This window comes from Mesoplodon bidens (genome assembly GCF_964165515.1).
Source record: "Mesoplodon bidens genome assembly, chromosome: 3".
NCBI lineage: Eukaryota > Metazoa > Chordata > Mammalia > Artiodactyla > Ziphiidae > Mesoplodon > Mesoplodon bidens.
In genome coordinates, this window is record NC_138178.1 from 106514078 (window position 1) to 106541582 (window position 27505).

Below are 27505 nucleotides of genomic sequence, written 5' to 3' on the forward strand. Positions count from 1 at the left end.
CAGCTCCCCTGCTTTGTTCTCCATGTGTTCAGAACTAGAAAAAGCCCCCAATGGAGTCAGAAGGAAGGGTTCTATTCACACACACCTAATTACAGTCCTCACTCGATTCTCTCTTATAAATGACAACCATCAGATGCCAAGTCGTGGCAGAATGACATCTGGCTCTTTGGCAGACACCCCTGGTAACAGCGTTAATGACTTCGGAGATGGCTCTGGATGTGTAATGCTGTTAAGTTTGTTGTGTGGATTACATTACCCTCTTCAACATCTTTTTACATTGTCCTCTAACTCACTTCTGATTCCGATTCTGTGAAACCTGGACACATTTATCCAAATTTGCCCAATGCCCTTCATGGCCTTGACATGCCAGTCCCTTAATATATTTTCATCAGCTCCTGTACATCTTTCACAGAGGGTTGTGAGTGTACTTCACAGCCAGTTTGTGTTCTCATAGGCATCTCAAAGGGGAAGGTTTTTGTCATCTGGGAAAAAGTTCTTTAGTACTCGACCAAATTACATTTTGTAAGATGACCACATCTGGGGGCTCCTTTTGAAATCACGCTATATAAAGAAAAAAAAATGCCTCAGTGACCACATATGTTTTGAATTTGAAACCAATATGCAGTGCTTCATTAGCTCCCAGGATGAACTATAAAAAGGCAGGGGTTGCAACCATAACAGTCTTGCCTCTGACTGAGAAAAATATATACATTTTAATTTTTTCCTAGGCATTAAAAACAAAGCCTGTATCTGAAATTTCATCCAGTTTTCAGAAATGATGCATTTAATTTCAGTCCTGAGTTCTTATATTTTTTCCTTGTTTTTTTTTCACTCTTTACCATGTAGAAATAGGAGGCCAAACTAGGAAAACCAAATTGTATGAGAAACAAAATCCCCAAAGCTTTCTCTTCCACACGAGTTGATTATTGTGATTTTGGAAGAGGTCAAAATTAATCAAACTGGATATATATGAAAATGTATAAAATATTAAGAGAAATGTTAGAATCCAAATGGTAAATCACTATAGCAAGTCCTTATAATGTAAATCAAACCTTGGAACCAATAGGCTGAAATGTTAGCTTCATTCTATGGGTATTTAAACTATTTTTTTAAATTTTGCTTACAAAATAACTGCAATACTCACAACTGAAAAAAACTCATATTATCTAGTGTTTTGACTTATTGGGGAAACACTTATGTGTAGAACTAGTACATTTATCATGCTTAATTGGAAATTAATGAGACAGTATTTATATTGCCTATGTTTTTACTTTTTTTTTCATTTAGGCATGCCATCTTAAAATTTATTACACTTATTTAAAATGCTGATGGAAATCAAAGATATAGGATTATGAAATGTCAAATGTAAAATTAAAAAGAGAAGGATAATTTTTAAAATTCTATACAGTAGTTCTCAATGATACCATGGTACCCTCTAATTCTTCAAAATTCTGGAGTGATTTGTAGGAAATAGAAGTGTCCATGGTTCAAATCCTGTGACTTCCAAATATCACATATTTTGTTTGTTTTCATGGAATAGACAAAACAATAGACACTGGAACATAATGTTCTGGAAGTAGCAAAATGGTTTTTGTTTATTAACTAGTTTGATGAGAAATAAATAATGGGATCTTTCCAGAAGTTGTCAGTCTTTGGCCCAAGTTTCCTGTGCCTAGGTTAACAAAACTTCAATTTCCATAAATATATTGATGCCTCCAGAAATGTGTGAACAAATGCTTTATCTCTATATTGTGTACATAAATATACGTTCTGAGATGTAAATTGATCAAACTGTAGAAACAAATCATTTAAGATTTGTGCAGTGATTAATAACAGAAGCCAGTAATCAAATCTCCCTGCCACTAGCACATCTGTTACAGAGAGTTTCTAGTTTGCCCTATTATGCAAATGTGCAATAAAACAAATACGTTACTTAATTTAGCAGCTGGTTCAAAAACATTACTTTAGGTGATTTCTTTATGTTTTGTGTACTTTTGCTATTGATAGTGGTTAATGTGAACTAATTCAATTGTTTATGAGATGAGCGCTTCTACATAAAAAGTAGCCTCTGGGGAAAGCCAGCTTTTAGAAAGTCATTTTGACCCTTGTCTCAGAACCAAACACTGCAGCAAACACAGGATAAGTCATGGCTCTCAAGGCCTCCACTCAAATAGCATAGGATTCTCGAAGGGTTTAAGTGGAAACTCCCTTGATTTCCCTGTTCTTGAGGATGGAGGAAAATCCTATGACCAGTGCTAAAACTTGCTGGATTTGGGATTTAATTTTTTTTAAGCTGAAGTTGTTTTTATATTAAAATTAAAAAAATCTGGACACAAAAAAGAAATTTAACAGGTGCACCATACTGCATATTCTGATGTTTTCCTGGTGAAAGGTAGGAGGATCTCATGGAATCAGTTGGAACTAGTTCAATATCTGGTATACTAAAAAGTAGGAAATGTGTCTCTCATGAGCTTGAAAATTATATGAAAACCCACAAGCAGGTGGGCTGGACTCTTAAGAAATGCTCAGAGGATCACCTTTTGTGTAGAGTAGGCAGTGACCAAACTTGTATTTGTGAGACCAGTCGAGGGAGGAGATGAGAAAAGGGAACAATGATACAGGCACAGTCACCCACAGAGTCTTCAGTAGCTTGATAGCAGGCAAGAAAAGAATAGCCTTGATTTTTCAGCAGTGGAGCTAAGTAAAGTGATAGCTGGAGAACAAGGAGTAATATGTTACTGTAGAGTTTAAGCTGTTTGGAGACCGCCACCATACTTAGGACAGGGGATAGTTGAAAAGCAATATCTATGCCCAGTTAATATTCAGGGTCTCTCAGTTAATATGCAGGCTCTCAAATCCCTTCCACTGTGGGCCCATAGGACAACTTCAAAAGAACCTTTTAATTAGGGGTTTTTAAATCCATCTTCACCAATGGCCAAAAACTATAGCTAAAAGGTGAGGAATTACATACATGCTTACATGCTTAATAATATAATACCTAGAATAATCCAAATAATCAATGTTTATCGAACACTTGCATTAGCACAGCCTTGTGAAACAACCTTACAAACAATATCTCTTTTGAGCTTCATATTTTACCAATGTGGGTAGTGGGGCTCAAAGTGACTTGCCCAAGGTCACAGGACATTGGGACTGAAATGAAGCACTGATTCCAAAGCCCGTGTTCACAATTATGTTACCTTGTTTCTTAAACCGAAGTTAAATTTCAGTAGGAGACCTGAGGAAAAAGACAAATTGTGGAGCGTGTCCTCAGCACCACAGAAGTAAGAGGGAGAAGCACCATTTTTTTCAGTAAATACTCAATTGCATGTTCTGCAAAGTGAGACAGTACTGAGCTGAGAATTCAAACATTAACATTAAAAAAGAAAATACAGGGCTTCCCTGGTGGCACAGTGGTTGGGAGTCCGCCTGCCGATGCAGGGGACGCGGGTTCGTGCCCCGGTCCGGGAGGATCCCGCATGCCGCAGAGCGGCTGGGCCCCTGAGCCATGGCCACTGAGCCTGCACATCCGGAGCCTGTGCTCCGCGACGGGAGAGGCCACAGCAGTGAGAGGCCCGTGTACGGCAAAAAACAAAAAAGAAAATACAGATTTAAGACACTTGACTGAGGGTAGGCCTTTGGAAATGTGGATTACCCAGCAGACAGACTGTATTATTCAGGATTCTCCAGAAAAACAGAACCAGTAGGATGTATATATATATAAAAAGAGGTTTATTATAAAGGAATCAGCTCACATGATTATGGAGGCTGGCAAGTCCAACTGCAGTGTGGGCCTGCAGGCTGGAGACATAGGAGATGCAGATGCAGATGAAATCTGAAGGCAGCCTGATGGAGAATTCCTTCCTGAACAGGGAGGACAGTCTTTTTGTTCTATTCAGGCCTTCAGTGATTGGATAAGGCTCACCTACATTATGGAGGGTAGTCTGCTTTACTCACAGTTCCCCAATTAAATGTTCATGTTCATTTCCTCCAAAAATGCTCAGCAAGTTGACACATAAAATTAACCATCACACAGACCAAGTTTATACCTAAGACACCAGCAAAATAAGGTAATTTAATAGGAAAAAAATTTTTTTTGAAATAATGTGATATGTGATATTTCAGAAAAAACAACCACCATGGACAAAAATAGAACTCTGGCTATCTTAATTTTATAGCTTAGTATTTTTAATATTTTGATTAGATGCAGGGTGGAGAGGGAGAAAAAAATCTCCATAATCACCATAATATTTTAGTGCTTGGGACCTCTAAAGGCCCTGCCTTCTGGCCATCACTAGAAATTTCAAACCATCATTATATGAACTTTTTTCTGTCCAATGCTTTAGAAGTTATAATGAAAGTGAACTGAATTCATTTGGCAAATATTAGGCCTGCCAACAATATTCTTACTTTCTGTAGAGATTGTGAGGTCAACATAGCATAATGGGCAAGAGCAAGGCACTGAAGTCAGAAAGGCTCATTTCCTAACTCTTTTCAACACTTTCTATCAGTGTGATTTTTGGCAAGTTTCATAACTCTCTAAGCCACAATTTCCATATCTATAAACTAAAGATAACTGAGCCTCTTTCCTACTGTTATCATGAGGATTAAAGGAGTTAAAGCACTTGGAACTCTGGGCACAGTGTCTGACATATGATAACTCAATAAACATTATTCTTGTGATAGCCATAGGAAGAAGAAAAGGAGCTAGAGTAAAAAGCATAGTTGTCGGACCAAATCCATCCATACTCTGTACATGATGCACAATGAATATTCCTGGTGAGGAGGTCCCTGAAGAACCATCATAGACCCTGTGTTCTCTGTTTTTGGAGACCATATTCTACATCATATCAAGCATATTAAAATATAATCAAATCCCACATTAAAGAAAAATTCAGAAGGTAAACCAGTTTTGATAATTTTTAAAAAAATAATTTTGCTTTTAAAACTACTTGGCCCCATAGCAATTTGTTATTTATTAAATTGGAATTTTAGGAATTCCTTAAAAGTAAAAAAAAAATCTAAATTTTTTCTTATGAAGTAAAATTTTTATGGAATTTAAATTTAATGTTTAATGAGGTTGTCAATATTTTGTATAGTAGACAGTTTAATAAACATTTAAAAATTTGACTGCAGTTTAAAAAAATTATTTTGGAGACAGTAAAGTTTGTATACAGGTTGCAAATATTCTTGAAAATTCTTGAAAGTTCACAGATCCCTGATATTCTTCCTATACTACCTAACGGTTAAACTGTCTTGCATAAGTTTTAAGTTCTGCAGAAAAGTAGTAAGAGAGAAAGCAAAAAAGGGAGAGAGGGAAAGGGGGTGGGGGAGTCAGAAAGTCATGCTTTCATTACTAGTTAAAAAGGTCTTTATAATTTCTTATTTTTAATCATATTTCAAACATACAGAAAAGTATAAAAAATAATAAAATACATTCTACCGCTTATTGCATCTCCCATTTTACTTCTAAGTTAATTTTCTTTTTTCCAGAAATATATTCATTTACTAATTTTAGTATGGCCTCATGGTTGAAGGCTAGGTTAACGAAATATAAATTTCTAGTCTCAAAGGTAATTTTACTTAGCAATTTGAGGATATCATTCCATTATCATCTGACCTCTGTTATTGCAGTTTAACAGCTTGTTGTCAGTCAAATGGCTTTTTGACTATGATCTGCCTGTTAGCTTCTCAGGTTTACTCTGTCTTTGATATTCTGTATTTGGTTTATAGTGTGCCTAGGTGTGGTATATAAATAAATAAATAAATAAATAAATAAATAAATAAATAAATAAATAAATATTTGCTTGTTTGTGTGTTTGTTTTCAAAATTTATTACCTGCCTATCTATTTTTTATTTCTGGAATCCTATTAGTGGAATGTTGCACAACCTTATTTTATCTGTTTATTAAGCTCCTTTGCATGTTTTCTGTGTTTTTACTTCTCTTGCTTCTTTCTGGTAATTTCCTCAGATTTATTTTACAGAGCACAAACATCTCCTCATATCTTGATTTTTTTTTCTTGTCCACACTTTCAGGTTCTTAGACTCATGCATACGTTGTAGTGCCAACATTTTGCTTTGTATGGGTCCAGAGCCTCATGTTCTTTCTCTGATGGGGAACTAAAACCCAATCTATTATGTTACTTGGACAATAACCCACTCTAGTTAACCTAAGTGTAAGTTTACCTTCTCTGTTTAAAGTTCTTTGTTTTTAGCATCTGAAGATTTCCTTTTCTTTTTTGCTAATTCAACTGACATTTACACTTCTTTTTTTAAAATAGATTTTATTTATTTATTTATTTGTTTATTTATTGGCTGTGTTGGGTCTTCATTGCTGCACGCAGGCTTTCTCTAGTTGCGGTGAGTGGGGGCTACTCTTTGTTGCGGAGCACAGGCTCTAGGTGTGCAGGCTTCAGTAGTTGTGGCACACAGGCTTCAGCAGTTGTGCCTCGTGGGCTCTAGAGCACAGGCTCAGTAGTTGTGGCACACGGGCTTAGTTGCTCTGCGGCATGTGGGATCTTCCCGGATCAGGGCTCGAACCCATGTCCCCTGCATTGGCAGGCAGATTCTTAACTACTGTGCCACCAGGGAAGCCCTACACTTTTTTTGATCTATCAAAATTAGCAGTATTAAATGTTTTCTGCTAGAGGATATTTACTTATTTTAGCCAGTGTTATTGGCTGAATTATGTACCCCCGAAATTCATATGTGGATGCCTTAGCCCCCAATATGATGGCATTTGGAGATGGGGCCTTTGAGAGGCAAATAAGTCATGAGGATGGTATCCTCAAGATGGGATTAGTGCTCTTATAAGAAGAGACACCACAGAGCTTGCTCTCTGTCTCTCCTTGCCATGTGAGAACACAGTGAGAATGCAGCTGTCTGCAAGCCAGAAAGAAAGTTCTTACCAGAACCAGAACATTCTGGCAACCTGATCTGGACTTCTAGCCTAAAGAACTGTGAGAAAATACATATCTTTTACTTAAGCCAACCAGTCTATCATATTTTGGCAGCCTGAGCAGATTATCAGCCATCTTTCTGAAATACTGAGTCTCTAATGCCTTATTTATTCAATTAATATTGATGAGTTTTAAGGAAAAAAACGCCTTGCTGCTTTTACCTTTAATATATCAACTGAGGCTCCCTAATATGAATTTGTAGTATAGTTTGACTTTCCCTGGATTCAAATAAACCACAGTATCTGAGCAAGTAATGGACAATAATTTTAAAAACCTACTAATTCATGTGGAATGAATAGTTCAACTCATGTTAATTCCAAATGGACTACAAGGTAAAGAATCAAGTTTGGAAGAATAGCCAAGAACAGAATGATTTTACTTTGTTGGGCTGAAAAAAACAGAAGCAAAGATAGCTTCTAAACAGCTTCTATATGAATCCAGAAGGCAATCTATAGAAGCCTAATAAAGTGAAAACTTCCATCAAGATTGAAAATAAAATATCTTGAGGGAGTCTGTATAATTAATAAAAAGATGGGGCTATCATTATTGTGGTAGATATAAATTATTACTAAGTGCCCTCCAGCTAATTTGAAGGACCTTTGGCTTTTGTGTGGCTGTAGTGAGAAATGAGAAATTTACTACAGTAAAATATGTAGTATCTATTGCAATCTTAAAACAAAGAAATCTGTTGGTTGGCAGCAGTATAACCCTGAAGCATCCTGATGAACTGTAAATAATCCAGGCTTTACTGTGTGTGCAGAAAAAAAAAAAGAAACTTAGCTGATAATTCATATAGGATTGTATTCCTGCCATGTGACCAAAAGGCTTTAAAAGGAACTTTTTCTTGTGTTTCAGAGGCTGGTATTAATAAAATCACTCGGCAATTTGGCAGTCGTAAATTGAGACCTCTTGTCATTGTCTGGGTCACAGATGTCTCCCTCCTTTCCTTTTTAAACACTGATGGGTCAACAAAGTAAACACTGACTTCATAAATAAGCAGAGAGTCAGAGCACGAGGTTCTAGTTACTTCCATGATGGGAGGTAGGCAGGGGAATTTCCCAGGGGATGTGAGAGGGGAAGGAGGGGGCGCTAGGATTGCTGTCAAGCAGATGATGGAATGAATACCCTATTTAAGTATGCCATACATCGTCATGTAAAAGAAGCAGTGAGTCACCAGAAACTGCAGGAATGGCATACTGGGTTGATCCTATAATTAAGGGAGAATACATAAGTCAGAAGCCTATCGGACCGAATGAGTTTCTCTACCGTACACTATAATTATTACTTTTATGATTCTCACTTCAACAGGCACTTTACACTGATGATATGGAATGCCTTCTCCTTTCAGTATCAAAACTTAAAGAGTAAAGTATATGACAGATTGGAGAGTCAGCTAAAGCTCCTGCTCTTGCAAAGACAGACTGTGGCCATTACTCTAACTTGGCAAAGCTAGAAAAGCAGGGATTTCCACAGGGCAGCATCAAAATTGGCTGATTCTAAGAGAATCCATCACTTTAAAGACATCACATACCAGATGAATTTCTGCCAGTCCTTTCCCAAACTAGGCAGTTAGCAATCAAGGAAGAAAAACGTTAAAACTCCCACCATCACTATCACGACACACACACACACACACACACACACACACACACACACACACACACACACACACACACACACACACACACACACACACACACACACACACACACACACACACACACACACACAGTGCAAGCATTGGCATATTGTTTTTCTCTCCTAAAATCTTGTTCTTCATAACATCTCCAGATATGTACGTGGAAGACGCGGTTGGATGTCTTCCCAAGAACCTCTCATAGCATTTTTTCTGGCTTACAGCATCCTAATTTTGTTTGGAGCAGAGTTTGCCCAACCCTAGGTAATGAAACATGATTGGCTAAAGCCATTCATGACAGTCCCTTCTGTTACTTTAAAAACTCCTAGGAGTAGTCATTAAAAAGTTCTGTCCAATGAAATCTTAAAGTCTGCTAGGGAAGTTTCTAGGGAAATGTTAACTTTCTGGATAAAAGAAAACACACTACTGGAGTCACTTTTCCTACCTGCCTTTTTCTAGAACACAGTATGGCAGCTGGTGCTGCTGCAGTCATTTGTGATCATAAAAGGTGAAAGAAGTTGAGGAGACACGGACACTTACATCACTGAGCTGCTGACCAACACTGGCATTAGCTAACCTCTGGTCTTTAGATTATATAGGAAAAATAAACTGCTCTTTGTTGAAATGTTTCTGTTACTTTCAGCCAACACCATTTCTAACTGATACGAAATATATGGCACTACCATTTAACAAGCTCATTACCTAGTTACCATTAACAAGCATGCAGTATTTTATTTTCATAATAACACCAAGGTTAAGGTAGCTATTCACTTCAAATCCCAGGTTTATGTACAGGAAAGCTGTTACGGTGAAAATTATTGACTCACCTTGGGTTATCCAGTTAGTATGTGGCAGAGCCAGAGTTGAAGCTGTGCTTGATGTCATTCTTACTTTGTTCATTCATTCATTCAACTAACAAACTTCTGAGGATGTATATAAGGCAAAAATACCTGTGTACCAGGAATATGAATATTAATAATTAGACAGTTTGTGCTCTCAAGGACCTCAACTCTATGATGTCTGAACTCTAGTGAGTTCATAGTCTTTGAACTCTTAGTTCAGTGGTATTTAATTGCATTCATCTACTGTCCTGATGATAGCTACAGTCATGTGAGCAAGGCTTTCTTTTTTTAAAATCCAAATTCAGGTGATTTCTGGGGCATTTGTCTAATCTGAAGATATATCTTTCATCTGTTACTAGGTCATGGATGGAAATTTCCAGCAGAATTTCAAGGCAGAATTTTCTAAACAGTTTACCCTTCCTTCTACTAATTTTTCTCTCTAATGCTTCATCTGGATGACTGTTGCAGTGAGAGAATGTGAGGCAGTCACATGTCTGGAGCTGGGAAACCAAATGCATAGTGACACATCACAGGGTACAGCTCAAGAGAAGGACTGAACATGCAGGTAGAGGAATTTAGGCCAAGAAGATGCTGCAAAATATGGAAAGATGCTGGGCTCAAATAATAATTTAAACAAAGGTAAAAATATTGTACCGTGGAGAATGGTAATAATATGCTAATAAAAGTACCTGTAATATGAAGAAGAGACTCAGAAAATAAATCATGCCAAGAGCCAAAGGACTGATAATGGCAAAGAGATATTTCCAGTCAATCAGTTGGGGAAAAGAAAAAAGACTAACACATACGTAAAAAAGTAAATAATATTCGAATGGCATAGAAGGCAATCCCAAGAGATAAGACGCAAAAAGCTGTTTCAAAACTGGAAAGGTGTGGTGTATGGCAGAAAGAGTCCAAGACTGGAATCAGAGACCTTGACTCCAGTTGCAACTCTATGACCCATATGACCTAAAGGTCATGTTAACCTTTGCTTTTCAGGGAAGAGCTAATTTAGGAAGACAAAATAAGAAAATATGGAAGACCTTTCGAACTGTTAAATATTAGACACACATTATATGCTATCATTTCCATGATGTCGGAGTAGTGGGAGAATATTTTATGGGGAAAAAGGGAGAGAGAATGAAAAATTAGAAAGGATTTACATAGTCTAGAATATAAGAGTGATGTTTCCTAAGAGGGAGATAATACAAGCAAAAGTGAAGGACACAGGCAGAAATCTTGGGCACTAATTATAACTCTGCCACTTCCTAGTTCACTGAAACTCCATTTCTTCATCCACAAAATAGTAAAAAAAAATATATCCCTTCAGTGACTTCAGTGAGGATGAAATTAAATCACAAACATTCAATTGTTTCACAAAACCCTGTTCCACTGGCTGCAAGAATACTGGACTGGCTGGAGCAGAGGAAGGAGCTTCAGGTTAAATGAGGTATGGGATGGTATAAAACCAGGTGACTACTTCCAGGCAAAGAAATGCCAGTATTGTCTGCCATAAAGTGATGTCAATATGGGAGCCTGAACTGCCCAGCACCACCAGTGCTATTTTGCCACCATCCAATGGAACACAACCAGTAAAAACAGAAAAAGAATCCCCTAACTACCAAGGTGAGATACACAGTTCAATGCCTTAAATTATGCAAACTACTAGCATCCATCAAAGGAGAGACAAACACAGATGTTGAACTTTCCCCACTCCCAATCACAGCTGTGCGATGGGATCTACCACCCCAGGTGCAGACTAAAAGAAGGTGCACTGTTTGCAAAGAATTTTAAAATTTATTTACTATAAAACCTACCAAAAAACTGTCCACTTTTCATTACCACCGTGCACCAGCAATTCTAAACAATGTCAAATAATGAAATATTCCACTGAAATAAATTTCTTGTTGATCTAATTTCTAAACAGTCACTGAGGTTACAGTTGAGTTCTAATAATAGGTATGTGACCTTCAAATTAGCACATTTTATTATTTATTCCTTAATAAACACTATATCCTACATAAAATGTACTTTAGAGAACTCCCAGTCATACAGTAGCCCCTGATACATGTGGACCCACCTACACAAGTTTAGTTCAAAAGTAGTTCGAAATAGTTTGACATCCTTTAAGTTTGTCTTCAAATGCTGTGGTTCCACATATTCCTGGGTTTAAATAGGAGATGAACAATGATTGTACCTCACTGTAAAATGAAGAAAGAAAACATGAATTAGTTCTGTTATTCTAGGTGACTACTTGAAGTTTGTACGCGTGTTTAAAATTTGCAAGAGTGAAACAAGTGAACTGCATATTGCTGGCAAGTGCAAATTTTAGATTATACGTGAAATAATATAACAAATTTGAATAACTTACTTAAAGTTGAAATATATTCTTTTTAAGTTGTTACTGTTTTGCTTTAAAAATAAGAGATGGATCAAGAAATTAATGATTACCACCAATTATTACATGATCATTACTGAAAATAATTTAATTGGTCCATTCGGAGGGTTAAATACTCTAGGTATGCTAGAGGGAGAGATTCAAAAGTTCCCTAAGCACTGTTTTTTGAAAGAGGGTTAGTGCTTTGTGTGTGCTATTAACAGACCACACTATTGAACACTCTGCAGATTTTAATTCACAGCCAATTCTACAGCAGGACATGCCCTAAGAGTTGAAACACGTCCTCTGATACATTGTACCATATCTTCCTTCCAGCCCCTTAAAACAAAATCTATGGCTTTGGAAAGTTCTTCAATACTGTTATTTACACTATGGACAGAAAACAGGGCAATACTGAGAGATTGCTTTTGAGAGGTGATACAGAACTTATTCGTTTTGTTTGGAAGCTATAATTGTGAGGTTTCACCTAGAAACATGGGTCCCGCTATGCTTTCTGAGGCCTGAATCTAACTGTACTCATGTACTTGTTTGGATACCTACTGTAGGGGATGTTCCCAGCTGGACAGCCACCTGGAAATGCAGGACTCCGGAAGGCCATCCCCAAGGCTTCCAATTTAGAAGATTTGGAGTAGAGCCTAGAATTTGTTTTCTAAATAATCAGCAACCCATTTAAGTTATTCTTGGACTAAACTTTAATAAATATTAAGAAATTATAGATCTCAAAACAGTGGAACCCTTTTTGTAATTTTTTTCCTATTGACTATTAAGACTTTGATTTCACCAAGTCAGCACTTTTGTTTAAAGGGTAAACAAACTTGTAAAAAGGAAATAAGTAAATAAACAGATATTACCCCCCCCAATAAAAAGAGGACAAAACAAGCATGGTAGACAAGAAGATGAATTGCTGTTGAGAGAGAGATTTCAGGGGAAAGCACCTGTAATAGTGAAATGGTCTGAGAGTAAAATGCCTTGCCAGATTCAAAGGGAAGAGAAGACATCTTATTTGGAGTTTGCTGTGGTCTGAGTGTCTGTGTACCCCCAAAAGCTGAGCCTTCATGAATGAGGTTAGTGCCCTTATAAAAGAGACACCATAGGGCTTCCTAGCCCCTTCTGCTACGTGAGGACACAGTAAAAAAGCCTCTATCTGTGAACCAGGAAGTGGGCTCTCACCAGACAGAGTCTGCCAACACCTTGACCTTAGACTTCCCAGCCTCCAGAACTGTGAGAAATAAATTTTTGTTGTTTCTAAGCTACACAGTCTCTGATGTTTTGGTATAGAAGGCTGAAGGGAATAAGACAGAGTTTAATAAATATAATGAAATTTTGGCCTTGAATTCCACTTCAAAGAGACTTTAGAAAGGCAAAATTTACATAATTTAAGAAGCTATAAACAAGATATTTACTTTTTTTCTTAAAAGCTGCTTACATTTTACTTCTAGTAGTAATGATTTTTATATTCGATTGAGAGTTTAATTCGGAAGTATCTCTGTAGCATCCATTAGGTGCCAGACATGGAGACAGAAATGTCATCACTCTGAAGGAGCTTTTAGTCTAGCTGAAGAAATGGATGCATCAAGGTGTAGAGACCTGGCCAGCACCTTGCTATGCAGACACCAAGCCACCCAGAAAATCCTCACTTGCCTTTTGCTGGTTCAGGCCTCTCTGTGGTTTGGTGTGACATGGAGGGGCCGTGTGTGGCATCAGCGTGCACGTGTGCGATCACACATCTGGTAAGGTAGACTGGCATACGTTTCCCAAGGGGTACATCTCTCAAATAAAATAACATTGTCACTTGGACTGTGCCCCTTGAAGGAAGTAGTCACACGCCAGACTGAATATAGAGAGGCATATGACAGAAGAAGGATGAGGGTGGAGAGGAAGTTTACTTCTTGTATAGATTAAGTCCCAATAAACCCTTATAGTTGCTTCTCAATACTCCCTACCTGGGACTGGGGGAACGTAACTGCCAGCCTCAACCACTGGATAGATTTGTGGGCAGTTTCTATTAGATATCCTTTTCCTTCCTGTCACTTCTCATCATTTTGCCACAGCAGCCGGACGATGCTGTTACTGCCACGGGCCTCTCCCCAGCTCTAGTCAGGCACAAGGGAAGCAGGGAGACCATCTTGTTCTGATATTAAACACGAGCCTCAGGGGTGATGTACATGGCACATTGTGTTCTTCAGACTTGTTTCAAATGAAAAAAATAATGTCTGTGTGTGTTGGGTGGTGCTTTTCAGACACTTCATTTCTGAAAACATAGAGGTAATAACAAGTGACAAAAAGAGAGTTTCCCCCAAAGCAAATATTCCTCCCCCTGCCCCCTTTAAGGAGATAGAGCTAGTTCTTCCCGGAGGGAGGAGAGGCTTTCCTGCTCAGCCCTCACTGAGCCCTCAGGAGAGTGTTCCTCCTGGTAATTTCTCACAGCCTGAGTCCTGTTCCCGCTCTGTGTGTTTTCCTGGGAGCTAATGTTTTCCTCCCTTCCAGGCTTCTGCCTCTTCCCGTTTGTTCCTTCCAACTCCAGAAAATCAGATTTGCTGGCAACACCAGGGTTTACACAGAGAGCTGACCTGGGGAAACGAAGGCCTTTGTGATCTCACCGGAACGGTCCTCTTATCGATTGAGCCCCGGGCCACCCTGTGTTACTGCATTTGCTGTCTCTCAGATAGAAATTTCATACCAATTCTGCAGTGGCCATCCCTAGGAGTAACCAAATATGACAGAATTTCAATACCAAATTAAGGAATCCATTACTCCTAAACTCTGGCTTCTTCAGCGATTCTGAAATTGGTATTTCACTTTTACAAATTATGTTAAGACAAAACATTTAAGTTTGAAAGATACAAACATCCCCAAAGGGCACAGAGACGAAACGCCCCTTCTTTGTGCCTTCCTGCCTTGCCCCCTGCCCCCTCTACAGACACAGAGGTGTGTAGAAGAGAGCCAGAAATTGCCCATAATCATGCTCTGCCTTTCTGCTGTACGTCCAATATGTGCTGTCATTATTTCAGTGTTTGAAGCTCTCATGGCAGCATTGCCAGGGAAGATAATGGGGCCTATTATTTTCAATGAGCTCCATCAGAGGTTTCAATGGGCTTGCTATCACTTGAACAAAGACACATTGGTAAGCAACACTGCTTTCTTGTCATCAAAATGGCTGTGAGTTTGTGTGAAGCTAAAGAACACCCTTTTTCCTTTTCAGCCCTGTTGGATTTGAAAGGGCCAAGAAAGGCAGTTTAGAAAGAAACAAGCCTGACTCCTCGCAGAGTGCCCTTTGCCCTGGCCAGATGTATATATGTGCTGCTTTCATTTTATAGAATCGATAAGTTCAGCAAAGTGAAACCTGCTTTACCATGATTTCCTATTTATAGCCAGAAATATGTTCCCATGGAAAATATCTTCCAATAGAATTAGAAACAAAAACAAAACAAAAGCAAAAAATAACCTGCCAACATAGAAGTCGTTTAGAGGGTCGTTGAGTTTAAGGCAAATTAAGAAATTCTGGCTCAGCTTTGAAATCTCTTTTCCATCCTGTTCCTGACTCTTCTTCCCTAAACATGAGAAGTTCTCCTTTGTCTTTACATCCACTGCAACTCGAGCTCAGTCCCAAAGCTCCTTTTGTCTGCATATTTACAGAACCTTAGTAGTTACCCTTTATGAGGCCGTAATAACAAGATTACTAGTCTAACCCTTCCGAACAGGTGGGTGATTTTAGGATTGGTAAAATGTATTTTCTGAGGTTTATAAATATGAGAGTTTATAAAACAATTTCACTTGCAATAAGAGTTCTAACAGTTTGTTGAAGCATTTCAATTTTTGAGTGTTTATTACGTGCATGCTCCTATTCGTTTAATCCTCATAACAACCCATGAGAAACAGTGCTTTTGTTATCCTCATCTGCACATGAGGACATCCTTGAGGCCTAGAGAGATCAAATCACTTGTTGAAATTGACTTGGTGAGCAAGTGCCTGAACAGGAATCGAATCCCTGCAACTTCAGTTCAGGGTCCATGAACCGTGGGAGGCCTCTATGCATAATTGAGCAGCTGTAGAGTTATTTGAAATACTAATCAATATTTTTTCTTCTAGCTTATAGTCTTCACCCCTCTCAATCTGCCCCTTCTTTCCCGTAAATACCTCTATTCAAGCCGTTAGTAGGTTCCTGGTGCGTGTCCTCAAGTTTACCAGAGTAGGAAGCAGAAATAGCCTGCCAATCTGCCTTTAGTGTTTTCAAATGTTTAAATTCTATTAGATGCATTATTTTAGATGCCTCTGTGTCAAAAGCATAAAAATGGAAGCAATGCATTTGAGAGGGAAAAGGATAGAAAATAAGGATTTTTAGAAACATGGTGACTCTTTAGGATTCGTACAGGAATGAGAGATGGCTCAGCCAAGTTACTTCCAGCAGGGCAATCTGTGATGTGTTCAAAAGCTCTGTAGACACTATATCATAATTTGCAGAACATCCAGCCTTCACTCCAGTGAGGCCCGTCCAAAGCCTGAAGCCAAATTTTCAACTGGGCTGCCTTCCCATCTGTTGCAGGGGAGCCCTGGCGATCCTGGGAAGCCCCCAGTGCACTCAGTAAAGCCCCAAAGGATGTGGTGCCATTCTTTGCTTGCAGATCTAGTTTGGTCCTATTCAGTGTATCACTGTAATTTCATCCTGCGATATTCCAGAACACCTGTCATCCCAAGAGAAGGAGGAATGATGGAGGAAAGGGAGTGGTAATGAATTGAAATAGTTTAAGTTCCTCTGAGCTGGGAGAGTGATTGGATACAGCCTTATTATGCCAGCTTCATCTTCTGCTATGTTTGAAAAAAGTAAATTAGACTTTGGATATAGGCAGGAAAGAATGCTATACAGCTAGCCTGACCATTTCAGTTGTCAGTTTATTAAGTATAGGTTACTGCAAGGTGAATTGACTTATAATAGTATTGTCAGTGAAGAATGTTTGGAAATGTTTAAAATGACCATAGTAGGGTAGTGAAAGATCAATGTTTTCACAATGCTGTTTGACCTCTGGTTTATGTGTGGGGTGCTGGAAGGCATACATAGGAAAAGGTATTTTATTGATCTCTGTGTCAAATATGCACAGTTAAATGTGGATAAGATTATGATATTTATTTATTATCTCATTGCAAAAAAGGCTCGAGATGACAATGTCTGAAACAGTCTAGCAAAGATAACTTCCATGATGCATAAATATGCCCATAATTACTTACCAACATTAATTTGGCTTTATCCCTCTTGTATTCTAGTCACCTCTGCCCCAGAGAATTCTCATCTGTTTCTAAGTGATCAACAGTGCCTACATTTTTAAGGATTTATTTTTAGGATAAAACACATTACAGTCCCCAGCTTCCTATCACATGCAACAGTCATACAACTAGTAACTATTTTTAAAAGAAAATATGTAAATGGATATAGATGCTCAAATACTTAAAATAACTTCACAGGTTGGAAGTCACTGATTTGTCCATATAGTCTATGCTATAATTGAAGGTTTAAGCATTTTTAAAAACCACTGGATTCTAAATCTTTTAAGTAAAGATCATGTTTTCTTAATCTTGTATAAGCACAAGGTAAATACAGTGTCTGGAATATAGTAGGTGCTTAATAAATGTTTCTTGATGAATGATCAAATATTTTCATTCCAACGAGTGTAAGCTAAAGAACATAGAGTATGAAAGGGGTGGGGGAAGGTTGGCTGCATGTCTGTGGTAGTGACGGGAGAGAATGACACTTTCTTAGTTAACAAACTTTTATACTGTACTTACTATATAGTGCTTTTTATAAGACTGGAAGAATTCTAATTATCTCATAAATATGATTAAACCTTATAATGACCCCCATGAATTATTGTTATTACTTTTATTGTTGTCTTCTCTACTTTACAGATGAGTAAACTAAGGCACATCTAAGAAGATGATATGCTGAAGGCCACATGATGAGTTTATCAACAAAAATCTTTAGTTTTTTTCACATGAACTATCATTATACCTTATTGTATTTATACAGATGATTTAGGTTTATGGGAAATGATGGGTGAACTTGTTGATGATCTACAAATCAAATGAAGTCTAAATGTATTTTTTTAAGACAGACTGCTCATTTCCCTCCCCCACATATTCCTCTGCTGTAAAATAGCTGGGGGATGGGGTATTTCAGAGCTAGGTGTCTTGGACTCCAGATTTAAGATAAATATTTTGAACCATGGCTTACTCTATAGAATTCCACACCAACAGCTTACCAAACAGCTTAATAGATATGGTTATTCATAAATCATTCTCACTTATATAGCAACATAGGCTCTTTTAAAATGTAACTGTCCAGGGGTTTTCCCAGACACCTGCCCAACTGATTCAGCCTGTCAAATGATCAGATTATGTGGACAAATGGAAACCTTGTAAATCAAATGCTAAAAGGTGGCATAACAACTATTAAGGCAAAAAAGATCTGGGGGTATTAGTTGACCACGAGTTCAAAAGATTATGACAAGACTAAAAAAAAAAGACAATGCCATTTTATAATAATTTACTAGATGTACATTGTTTGGTTTGCAAGGGATGATGAGTCTACATTTGAAGTATGGGTTTCAATTTAGGCTCTCATTTTAAAGGAGGAAAATGACAGATTTAGATCACTCACAAAAAAAGTATGCTAGGGAAGACAAAGCAGCTCTAAACTGAATCAATTAAAGGGCTGGGAAATGTTTGCTGTGACAAACGGAAGATCTAGAAAACTCACAACAGACAACAGTTGTCTTAGAATAGTTAAAAGAGACTCTGTAGTAAGGCATAAATATTTTCACTTAAGGGTCCTGCCTTTCTGTCTCTGAAATACACCTTCATCTATTTCCACTGCCTCTGACCTAAAATGCCTCCTTAGTGCAAAAATTTTCTAATTAGTGTCCCTGCATCTCATCTCATATTTCTCCCACATAAACCCTTCACAACATACCAGAATTATCTTTCCAAAACACAAATCTTTCTGTGACATTTCCTGGCTTCAAAACCTCCCTGTGGCACTGCGGTGCACACAGTGTAAGCGTGAACTTGTCAGCCTTACAAGGTTTCCGACTATAATTCACATTCATATCCTGCCACTCCTCTCCTATCCCAACCTCATGAGCATCTCCCTTTCCTTAAACCTATGTTCTGGTTTCTTAGGACTACTCACGTGAAAGGACTCTGTACTTCTAAACGCGTTTTCCTCTACACACACTGTTCTTTCTCTCCATCTGGAATTCTCCACCCCCATATCCCAACCCCCAGCTAATGAACTTCTATTCATCCTTTAGAACCTGCAAAAATATGTCACTTCTTCTATGAAGCTTACCCCATTCCCCACAGTCAGGATTCAGGGCCTTCTCCTCAGCACACCCCTAGTACTTTGTACATTAATTACCAGGTTATTGTTAGAAATTCATGTGCAAGTCCACTTTCCCAAATCTTCAACTTCTTGGTGTCTTCATGACCTACAACAAGGCCTGAGTCAAGGTAGACTCAATTATTTTTTGTTGAGTTAATGAATGAGGATAATACATTGAGGGGCAACACATGGGAGCAGATATTGTTTCAATACAATGATAACATTGATGATGACATTAATAATATTAGCTACCATTTCTAAGCATCTAGAAGGTGCCAAGCAATGTCTCAGGAAGTTTGTATGTACGATCGTGATCCATCTTGATGCACAAAACCCTAGGCAGTAGGTTACTTACAAATAAAGAATGTGAAAGTCAGAGGGGTAAAGTGGCTTGCCCAAGGTCAAACAACAAATAAACAGTGGAACCGGGATTTGAAAACAAGTCTCTGACTCTAAAATCCACGCCCGAGGCCATACATCAAACTGTCTCCTTTAAACCTCTAAAAAAATCAGAGGTGTCTAATTGAGTCCCTGGCTTCCTCTGAAAGTTTGTTTCTAACCATTGCCAAGTGAGAGTTTCTTTCTCAGAAATATTTTAGAATGCTAACCTCACTGTTTGGAAGATTGGACTGTACATAGATACAGCATCAAGGCAGGTGTGGCTTGGAAGGGTGCTAGTCAGCGCCCCCCTCCTCAAATAATTCCCGTCAGCTCTCCTCTAGATACCTGAATACTTACATGAATATGTACATACTTATATCTAAATTAAACTAGTGTACTTACTTGTAAGTGAACATCGTTTCCAGACTTCTGCTCTAGCTGCATTTGTCCTTTCACCAGACTGATGGCCCAAGCCCCTCCTGTAGAGAAATTTGGGAGTTGCTGCTGATTGTACAGGCTCTAAGGATGCCTTCATGTCCAGTTCTGGATGAAAAAATGAATTCTATAGAAAGAGCACAGAGATATAAAATACTAATGTTTAGGTCTTCTGCTTGATGTTGATTATATACATTTGATTTCACTCTCCTCTCACCCTCCACAGATAACATTCTGTCTGAATCTACCATGGACGTATTTAAGTTATTAGGACTGTAGGCTCTCGTTTATGTTCTTGGCTATTTGAAAACCTAAGAAACATTCTGAAGTTGTTTACTGAAAAACTGCTTACCATTTGCTTATCTCCCTACCATGGGATATATGCAAGGAGAAGTTTAAGGCATTTATCTTCTCCCTCTGATTGCATCTTACCATCTGTGGTGCATCTAAGAGGACCAGAGAGGCCTGCATCTGTAATGACTGTACTTTAATATTCTGGATGCTCTATAGATACCAAAAGATTTGGGAGGACACTGAAGCCTGGGGAAATATATGGGTAAATTCAGCTCAGTTACCTTCCTTTAGGTGACTTTCCTCAAGTAGAACATCCTAAAGTTTGCAGGTTTATACGTGATATCTTTTAAAATAGCTCTAGACGTATGGCTGGCTCTGTTCAAAAAATGGAACGTCAAAGGTGACTCAGCCCAGCTGAAGCAAGGAAAGTTTAATTCAGAACATAATTTGCTTTCCTTTATTTGCACACGCAGTTCTGGGGAATAAAAGCCATTATGGAATCAAAGGACAATTTGCTTTTTTGCTGTGGTGGTTGTTCTGCACTGAATCTTTAAAGGCTTTTTTAAAAGAACATAAAGAGATGAATGATACTAGATTCAGTGCAGCTTAAAACTAAGTACCTTGAGCTCTTTTCCATGATAAACAGAAACCAATCTTGGCTCTCTGCCCCCGAGCACAGTTCTGTGTGTACTCAGTGAGACAGATCTTTTCCTTGCCTGGGGGAAGGGAGTCCAGGCAGGCACGGGTAGTGATTCTCAGAGAAATGGGAATTTTAAAAGATATTTAATTATAAATGTTTCCCTCTCCCCACAAAGTGAAGTCTCTCATTGTCTTTTCAGTCCCTCTGTTTCCAAACACTGAAGGGAAATTTTGAGCCTGTCAGAGAAGCCTCTAGGCCTTTCTATGCATCTTGTGGGGTAGGGGAAATACTGGGGTGGAGAGATCAGGAGAAACTACAGTTCTACCAAAAAATAATAATAAAAGAGAAGATCTGATAGAGTGAGGGAGACCGTGAAGATTCCAAGAGCCAAATAAAATGTGCTCTATAAGAATTTTTGTAGGATGTGGATTATAAGGTGTGGACACCGATATTTGGGGGGCAGCGACAGAGTATGAGGATATTGATATGAATTATGTATTAAATCTCTTGGACCTTCTTCAAGAAATATCAGTAAAAGGTGGGATTGCTTTTAATTACTTTTTGATGGCTGAGCTATTTCTCTGAATGTGACACTGCACAAAGAATAGACAATGTCAGGCCCCAGCTTATAATAGTAATTAAAGAAGAAACTAAATCTAAATCCAGGAGGGCAAAAATGAGTTCTGTTTCTATAGCCCTTCTTGAATCAGGGATGCTGCATGTGGCCTTAGGTCCTCCATGAAGCCTTGGCCATGGAGTACCCAGGAAGAACATTGACCTGGAGCATGGTAAGAACCTTCAGAAAATTATCTGTGCAAACATTTACCTCTGCAGTATTGGACAGGACTTCACTGCTGGCCACTGGATAGCAGGATTGTGACTACCATTACGAGACTACCTGCTATAGTTAAGGACAAAGGACAAGGACAATTAATGATGCGCTGAGGATCTACCAAGGGCTCAGCACTGGAGTGAAACTAAGAATAGTGTAAAGCACAGCTACAACCACCCAAGAGGCTTACCATCAGGCTAGGGAATTATGATCACATACAAAGCACAACTGGAGAATAAACAGAACTGGAAGAGTCGGTTAAGGTACATTCAGTGGCAGCTCAGTAGAGGTTTCTCATCCTCTCCAGATCCAGGTATGAAGTGTGTCCTGGCACAGAGGCTGCAGTCCCTTGGGGGGGTTCACCCACTGCCATGGGTTGGCATTATGGTCGCATCAGAATGGGAGATTGACTTTTCAACCATTGGTCAGGGAGCCACATTTTCTTTCTGCCCAGGACACCAAAAATTATGTAGTTGATCCTGAAGATGAGTAATGATTACATCACAGACATGGAAGAAGGGAATGGATTGCAGGCAAGGAGAATGGGACTGGAATGGCAGAGATGCCTCTTCCTTCTGTTTATGAAGATTCATAAGTACTTTCTCAGCTCCAGACAGGAGAGACCCCCCCCCAAAAAAAATGTTTTCCACATAATTACACTCTTTATTGAGTCCAGAACCCACTTATGATTCTATTCACCCTTGCGTTATTCTACTATAAAGGCTAGAAAGTTAAAATAGCTTCCCACTCTACCTTGTTGCCAGAGGCAGGCTTGTGACACAGGTCTGGCCAATGAGATATCATCAGATTTTCCTCCTCAAATCAAAAGGCAAAACCTAATGAGGCTTGGCTCTCCCCCTTCTGCTGGCCAGGAATGCCAATATAAAGTGGAAATTCCATTCTTCAGCCCTGAGATAGGAAATATAAGGGTTAATAAATGCATAATAAGGATAGAGGAGCTGAGGATGGAAACAGCTTTAGTTCCTAATGGCATCACTGAACCGTCATGGCAGTCCTGAATTTCCCACCTTTAACTTCCTGCTTCATGAGAAAAAAAAAAAAAAAAAACCTGTTTAAGCCATGGTAATAGAACTATTATTTACTGTTAAATGGATTAATAACTAATATACCTTTCAATTCAATAGGAATGCCATTTTTTTATTCCCTTGCTCATGTCACTGACCTCTTTCCATAGGGGCAAATATAGCTTCTGAAACCCACAGTGTCTTCCTAAATATGGAGCAAAACCTCCATTTTTCAGAGGTGATACATTAATACCCAAAGTCTCATATTGATTGACAGATGCTTCCAAAGGTATGTCCCATTGCCTCTAAAATTATAAAACCATATTTAGCTCCAAATTAGTACTAGACCCTTTCAAAGTCAAGCTTGTATGCTAGGTAAATAGTAAAATAATTACTACATATTTTTGTATTTTCACGTTAAAGTGGTGATAAACCATGGGTAGAATGTTTCAATTTATGACTGAATCTATGTGATTTTAAAACAGCTGGTTGACAGATAAAAAAATATTCAAACTACTTCTTTGAGTCAATGTAAGGAAAAATCAAGTTAATTATTTTCTAAAGTTTTTCCCCATTCTAGCATTTTGACCATATCAAATATACTGGCAATATGCCAAAATTATTCTTTTAATTTGTATTCTTTACTTATTTCAGATGTTTTTGAAACATATTATTGGTTTATGAGATATTATAATATTTGTTTATGATCTTTTTTTGACCCAACTGATCTGTCTCAGTTAGGATGCATTTAGCTGCCAGAACAAAATACCCAAATTACAGTGTTTTGAACCACTGCTTAAGTGCATGCATTGTTTACTTACTAAGAATTTTGTAGGCCGGCAATTTCAGGGCTGTTTTGGCAGTTCAACAATGTGATAAAGGACACTGGCTTTCTCCACTGCTCTAATTTTTCATTCTCCATGTGTTTGTTTTTATCCCCATGTTTGTCACCTCATGGTCACATAATGGCTACCATAACTCCAGGCATGTCATCTTCACCCAATAGCATCATGGATGGAAGATAAGGAGAGGAGGGCTAAAAAAGACATTCTCGCTATAACACTCTCTTCGATTAGGGAGGAAATTAATTCCCAGATGCCCTCAGCAAACTTCCTCTTTAGCAAATCATCCCAGAACAAACTCTGTAAGGGCTAAGAGAAGAAAAGTAGTGCCATTATTGGCCTAGACCAATCATGACACATTCCTTTGGGTGAGGCCCATTGCTATATGGATTCTGGTAACAAAGGAAACATTCTCAAGGGCAAGTAGCCGGTGACAAAGCTACAGAACCCTCATCTCCTGACCACTGGAAAGTCATTCATCATCCTCCACCATACTCTTATATACTCACTAGAAGTTAAATATCAACAATAAATTACCAGATAAGCCTATAATCTTTTTTTTTAATAACAGACATAGCATTCACCTTAGCCATGGAAACTCTGAAAGATTTTGGATGATTATGAAATGCAAAACCATATAAAAAAACAGTGTATTTTCTCTCATTCATTCATTCATTCATTCAATAAAATTTTACTAACTAGCTACTATGTGCCAAACTCTGTACTAGGTAGTTAATATTCATCAGGGAAAAAACAAACAAACAGGACAGAGTCCTGCCCTTGAGTTACTAGTGGGAGGAACATGCAATAAATCATAAACATTAACTAGTATTAAGCCCCTTTCTGTGGAAGATTTTACTTCCTACATTGTTGACCTCAGGTTTGGCCATATTACTTGTTTTAGCTAATGAAATGCCAGAAGCTTCTGCTGTCTCTCTTTTCTCTCTACCAGGAGAAAGGCAATTCAGCATGGAATATTCAGAATGAAGAAGACACTGAAGCACGGCCTCTATCAATCCATGCAAGTAAAAGTTGGTGTTGTAAGTCATTGCGGTCTTTTGTTACCATAGTATGATAGAAGTATGATAGGCTAAGCTGACGAGTACTGTAATTAATATAGTATACAGACCCTGATAAGTACTGTGGGAAAAAGGGAAAATGTAGAACAGAGTGCAGAGGGTCAATAGTAAGATAGGGGTGTGTTCGGATAGCAGTGTTAAATAGGATAGTCAGGTAAACTTTACCAAGGAGATGAGATTTGAATTTGCATTCTGGAATAAAGTGACTGAATTTTGCCAAGAGGATATCTGGAGAAGGAGCACTCCAGACAGTAGCACCGGCTAGAGGAAAGACCCTCAGGTGAGAAGATGCTTAGAATATTTGGGGACCTCCATGGCTGGAGCAAGTAAAAAAGGCAGGGAGTATCAGGAGATGAGTTCAGAGGGGTAATGGGGCCAGATGGAGTGGGATTTTGGAGATTGAATTAGGATTTTGGCTATTACTCTGAGCTAACTAGGGAGTCATTGCAGGGTTTCTAATAGAGGAAGGAAGGGTGCTAACTTAAATTTTAAAAATATCAGTTGGCTGCTGTATTGAACATACACTGCTGAGGGACAAAGGTAGAGCATGGAGACCAGTTAAGAGGCTATTTCAGGAATCCAGGTTAGATATGATGGTTACTTGAAGCAGAGAGGTAGCCAACGAAGCTGTAGATATGTTAAGATTCTCAATAAATTTTGATTCTCAATAAATTTTGAAGGTAGAGAAAACAGGATGTAGTAATGGACTGGGTGTTGGGTGAAGAGAAGAGAAAACTCCTTTGACAAAATGAAGTGTGCTCCCTTACAAACTCTCAGGCTCTCTAGTGGATAGACCATTCAGCACTGTCATTCCTGCTGACCACTCGGTGTACTCGCCAGTTGTGCCTGCTGGGCCTGTGAGATACACAATCCCACCAGATCATCAGTCATCAGTGTTGATGGTCACAATGGCTTGTGAAATATAAAGGGAAATCAGAAAAGGACTAGTCCTATCTAGAAAAGATTCTGAGCATTCTTGCTACTGTGGTTTTATCACATATTATTATATGTCATGTAGTGTATGGCATAAATCTAAAACAGTTTATTATCTTATAACAATTTCATAATAGTTTTCAACAAAGTCTTTTGGTTTTGCTAAACTATGAAACAGTAAATTCATGTTTAATAATAACAAAAAGTACTGAGTTTTCATTTTTCAAGAAAGTTGTTGATAAATATGCAAACTTCACGAACTCTCCTTGATATTTACCATCTTCCATTGTGGTATTAATGATACCATAGGTCACATGAAAAGCAAAACACAAAAACCTAATGATGAAGCATCAGTGAGGTTTTTTTAAGAAGACAGTCCCCCCCAAATTATTGTATAGTTGCACCTGCCAAATGTAGGTTAACAGATTACGAAATGAAGGACTTTTCATTTAGATCAATGCTCATTATTTTAAATTACTTTTGCTCATCTTCCATTTCAAGTTTTCTTGTGATCCAATAGGAGCTTTGTGAATAATTAAGTGATTCTGGTGCTATATGAGTTCCATCAGATTCTTTAAATAGAAAATCAGTTAATTTTCTAATGGTTTGATTACTTTATTCATCTAGTTCAAATTAAAGCTTTTAAAATTTCACTCCTTTGCCGGTGAGATTTCTAATATTATTTCAAATGACACTTGGTTAGGTGCAACAATAAAGGTAAAATTGCTTGTTTTGTAGTGAAAATTTGAATGCAAATTTTGGGGAATACAGTATCATAATTGTAATAAAAAGAACAATGTTCTTACTAATTAAGATCTTTGTGTAATAGAAATATATTGGAATTGATTGTGTAACATAAATAACTCAGAATTAAGTCTAAATTTGTGGTGATATATTACACATGAAAATGGAAGTTGTCAAAATTTACAAATAGTATATATATACACACACACACACAACCACACAACATATATACACACACACAGAAAAATAAAGCTACAAAGCTGATGTTTCATTAAAAAAAAACAACAACAAATAAACTTTAGCAAGACAGTGTTGAGTTACTATTGTGCTCTACATGGCAATGAACTTTTTCAGAGTGAGTTTTCTAAATGTTGACTGATTTTCATTCAAATCAGTTGGAAATCTTTACTTGAAGTATTCAGTAATGAGAAAACCTAAAACAAAACAAAACAAAACTCCAGCTACTAAAGACTGTAATAAATTATAGCTAATTACTAAAACTAAAGCCTGAAAACAGAAAGACTTCCCAATTTATTTCTATAAAAACAGAGATAACAGAAAAATATAAGTGATAACAGGTCAAATGATGTACATGATTTCATTTTGAAATTTAACAACTGCACTTTGCAATATCCCAAGTGTGGAAAAGTCCTTTTCATAGATCTCCTATTTTTAATTGGATATACGTATATTCTGACCAATGGAATAAAGTTGCAAAGTCCATTGGTTTTGCAGCATCTAAATTTGATGAAAGTCACAGGAATCATAGGTAGAGAAAATTATTTGACAAAATTTTGAAAGTAAAAATACTTATTAAAGAAAGGTTCTCTTGATGGAGGCAAAAAGGAAGAACTTGTGGCATATTTGAAATGAACTATGTATGTACTTTAATTTTAAAAAATTAGAATTGAGGTGTCCTCCTTTTAGCAGAATTTTCTCTGAGCTTCCTAGATACCTCAGCACTAATAGTATTTTTCTCATTTAAAAATATTATAGTGTTGGGCCTCCCTGGTGGCGCAGTGGTTGAGAGTCCACCTGCCGATGCGGGGGATACGGGTTCGTGCCCCGGTCTGGGAGGATCCCATATGCCGCGGA

General features: G+C 38.0%; 1 protein-coding gene and 1 long non-coding RNA gene across 2 annotated transcripts in view; both read right to left on the reverse strand.

The window, feature by feature from the left end:
- The window catches only part of LOC308614321 (uncharacterized protein), a 59805-nt gene extending 48261 nt beyond the window's left edge, over positions 1-11544 (reverse strand). The window contains exons 1-2 of the mRNA XM_081228640.1: positions 11516-11544; positions 9424-9546 (exon numbers count right to left, since the gene is read on the reverse strand). Coding sequence (XP_081084766.1) covers positions 9424-9496 — 73 coding nt within the window. The 5' untranslated portion in view covers positions 9497-9546; positions 11516-11544. The remainder of the gene's footprint in view (positions 1-9423; positions 9547-11515) is intronic.
- Positions 11545-14326: 2782 nt separating this feature from the next.
- Positions 14327-22659, reverse strand: LOC308614323. The gene is made up of 3 exons (XR_014015377.1): positions 22541-22659; positions 19989-20148; positions 14327-14533 (listed from the first exon to the last, which is right to left on the reverse strand). It is a non-coding gene; the product is annotated as an uncharacterized lncRNA (long non-coding RNA).
- Between the last annotated feature and the right edge of the window lie 4846 nt (positions 22660-27505).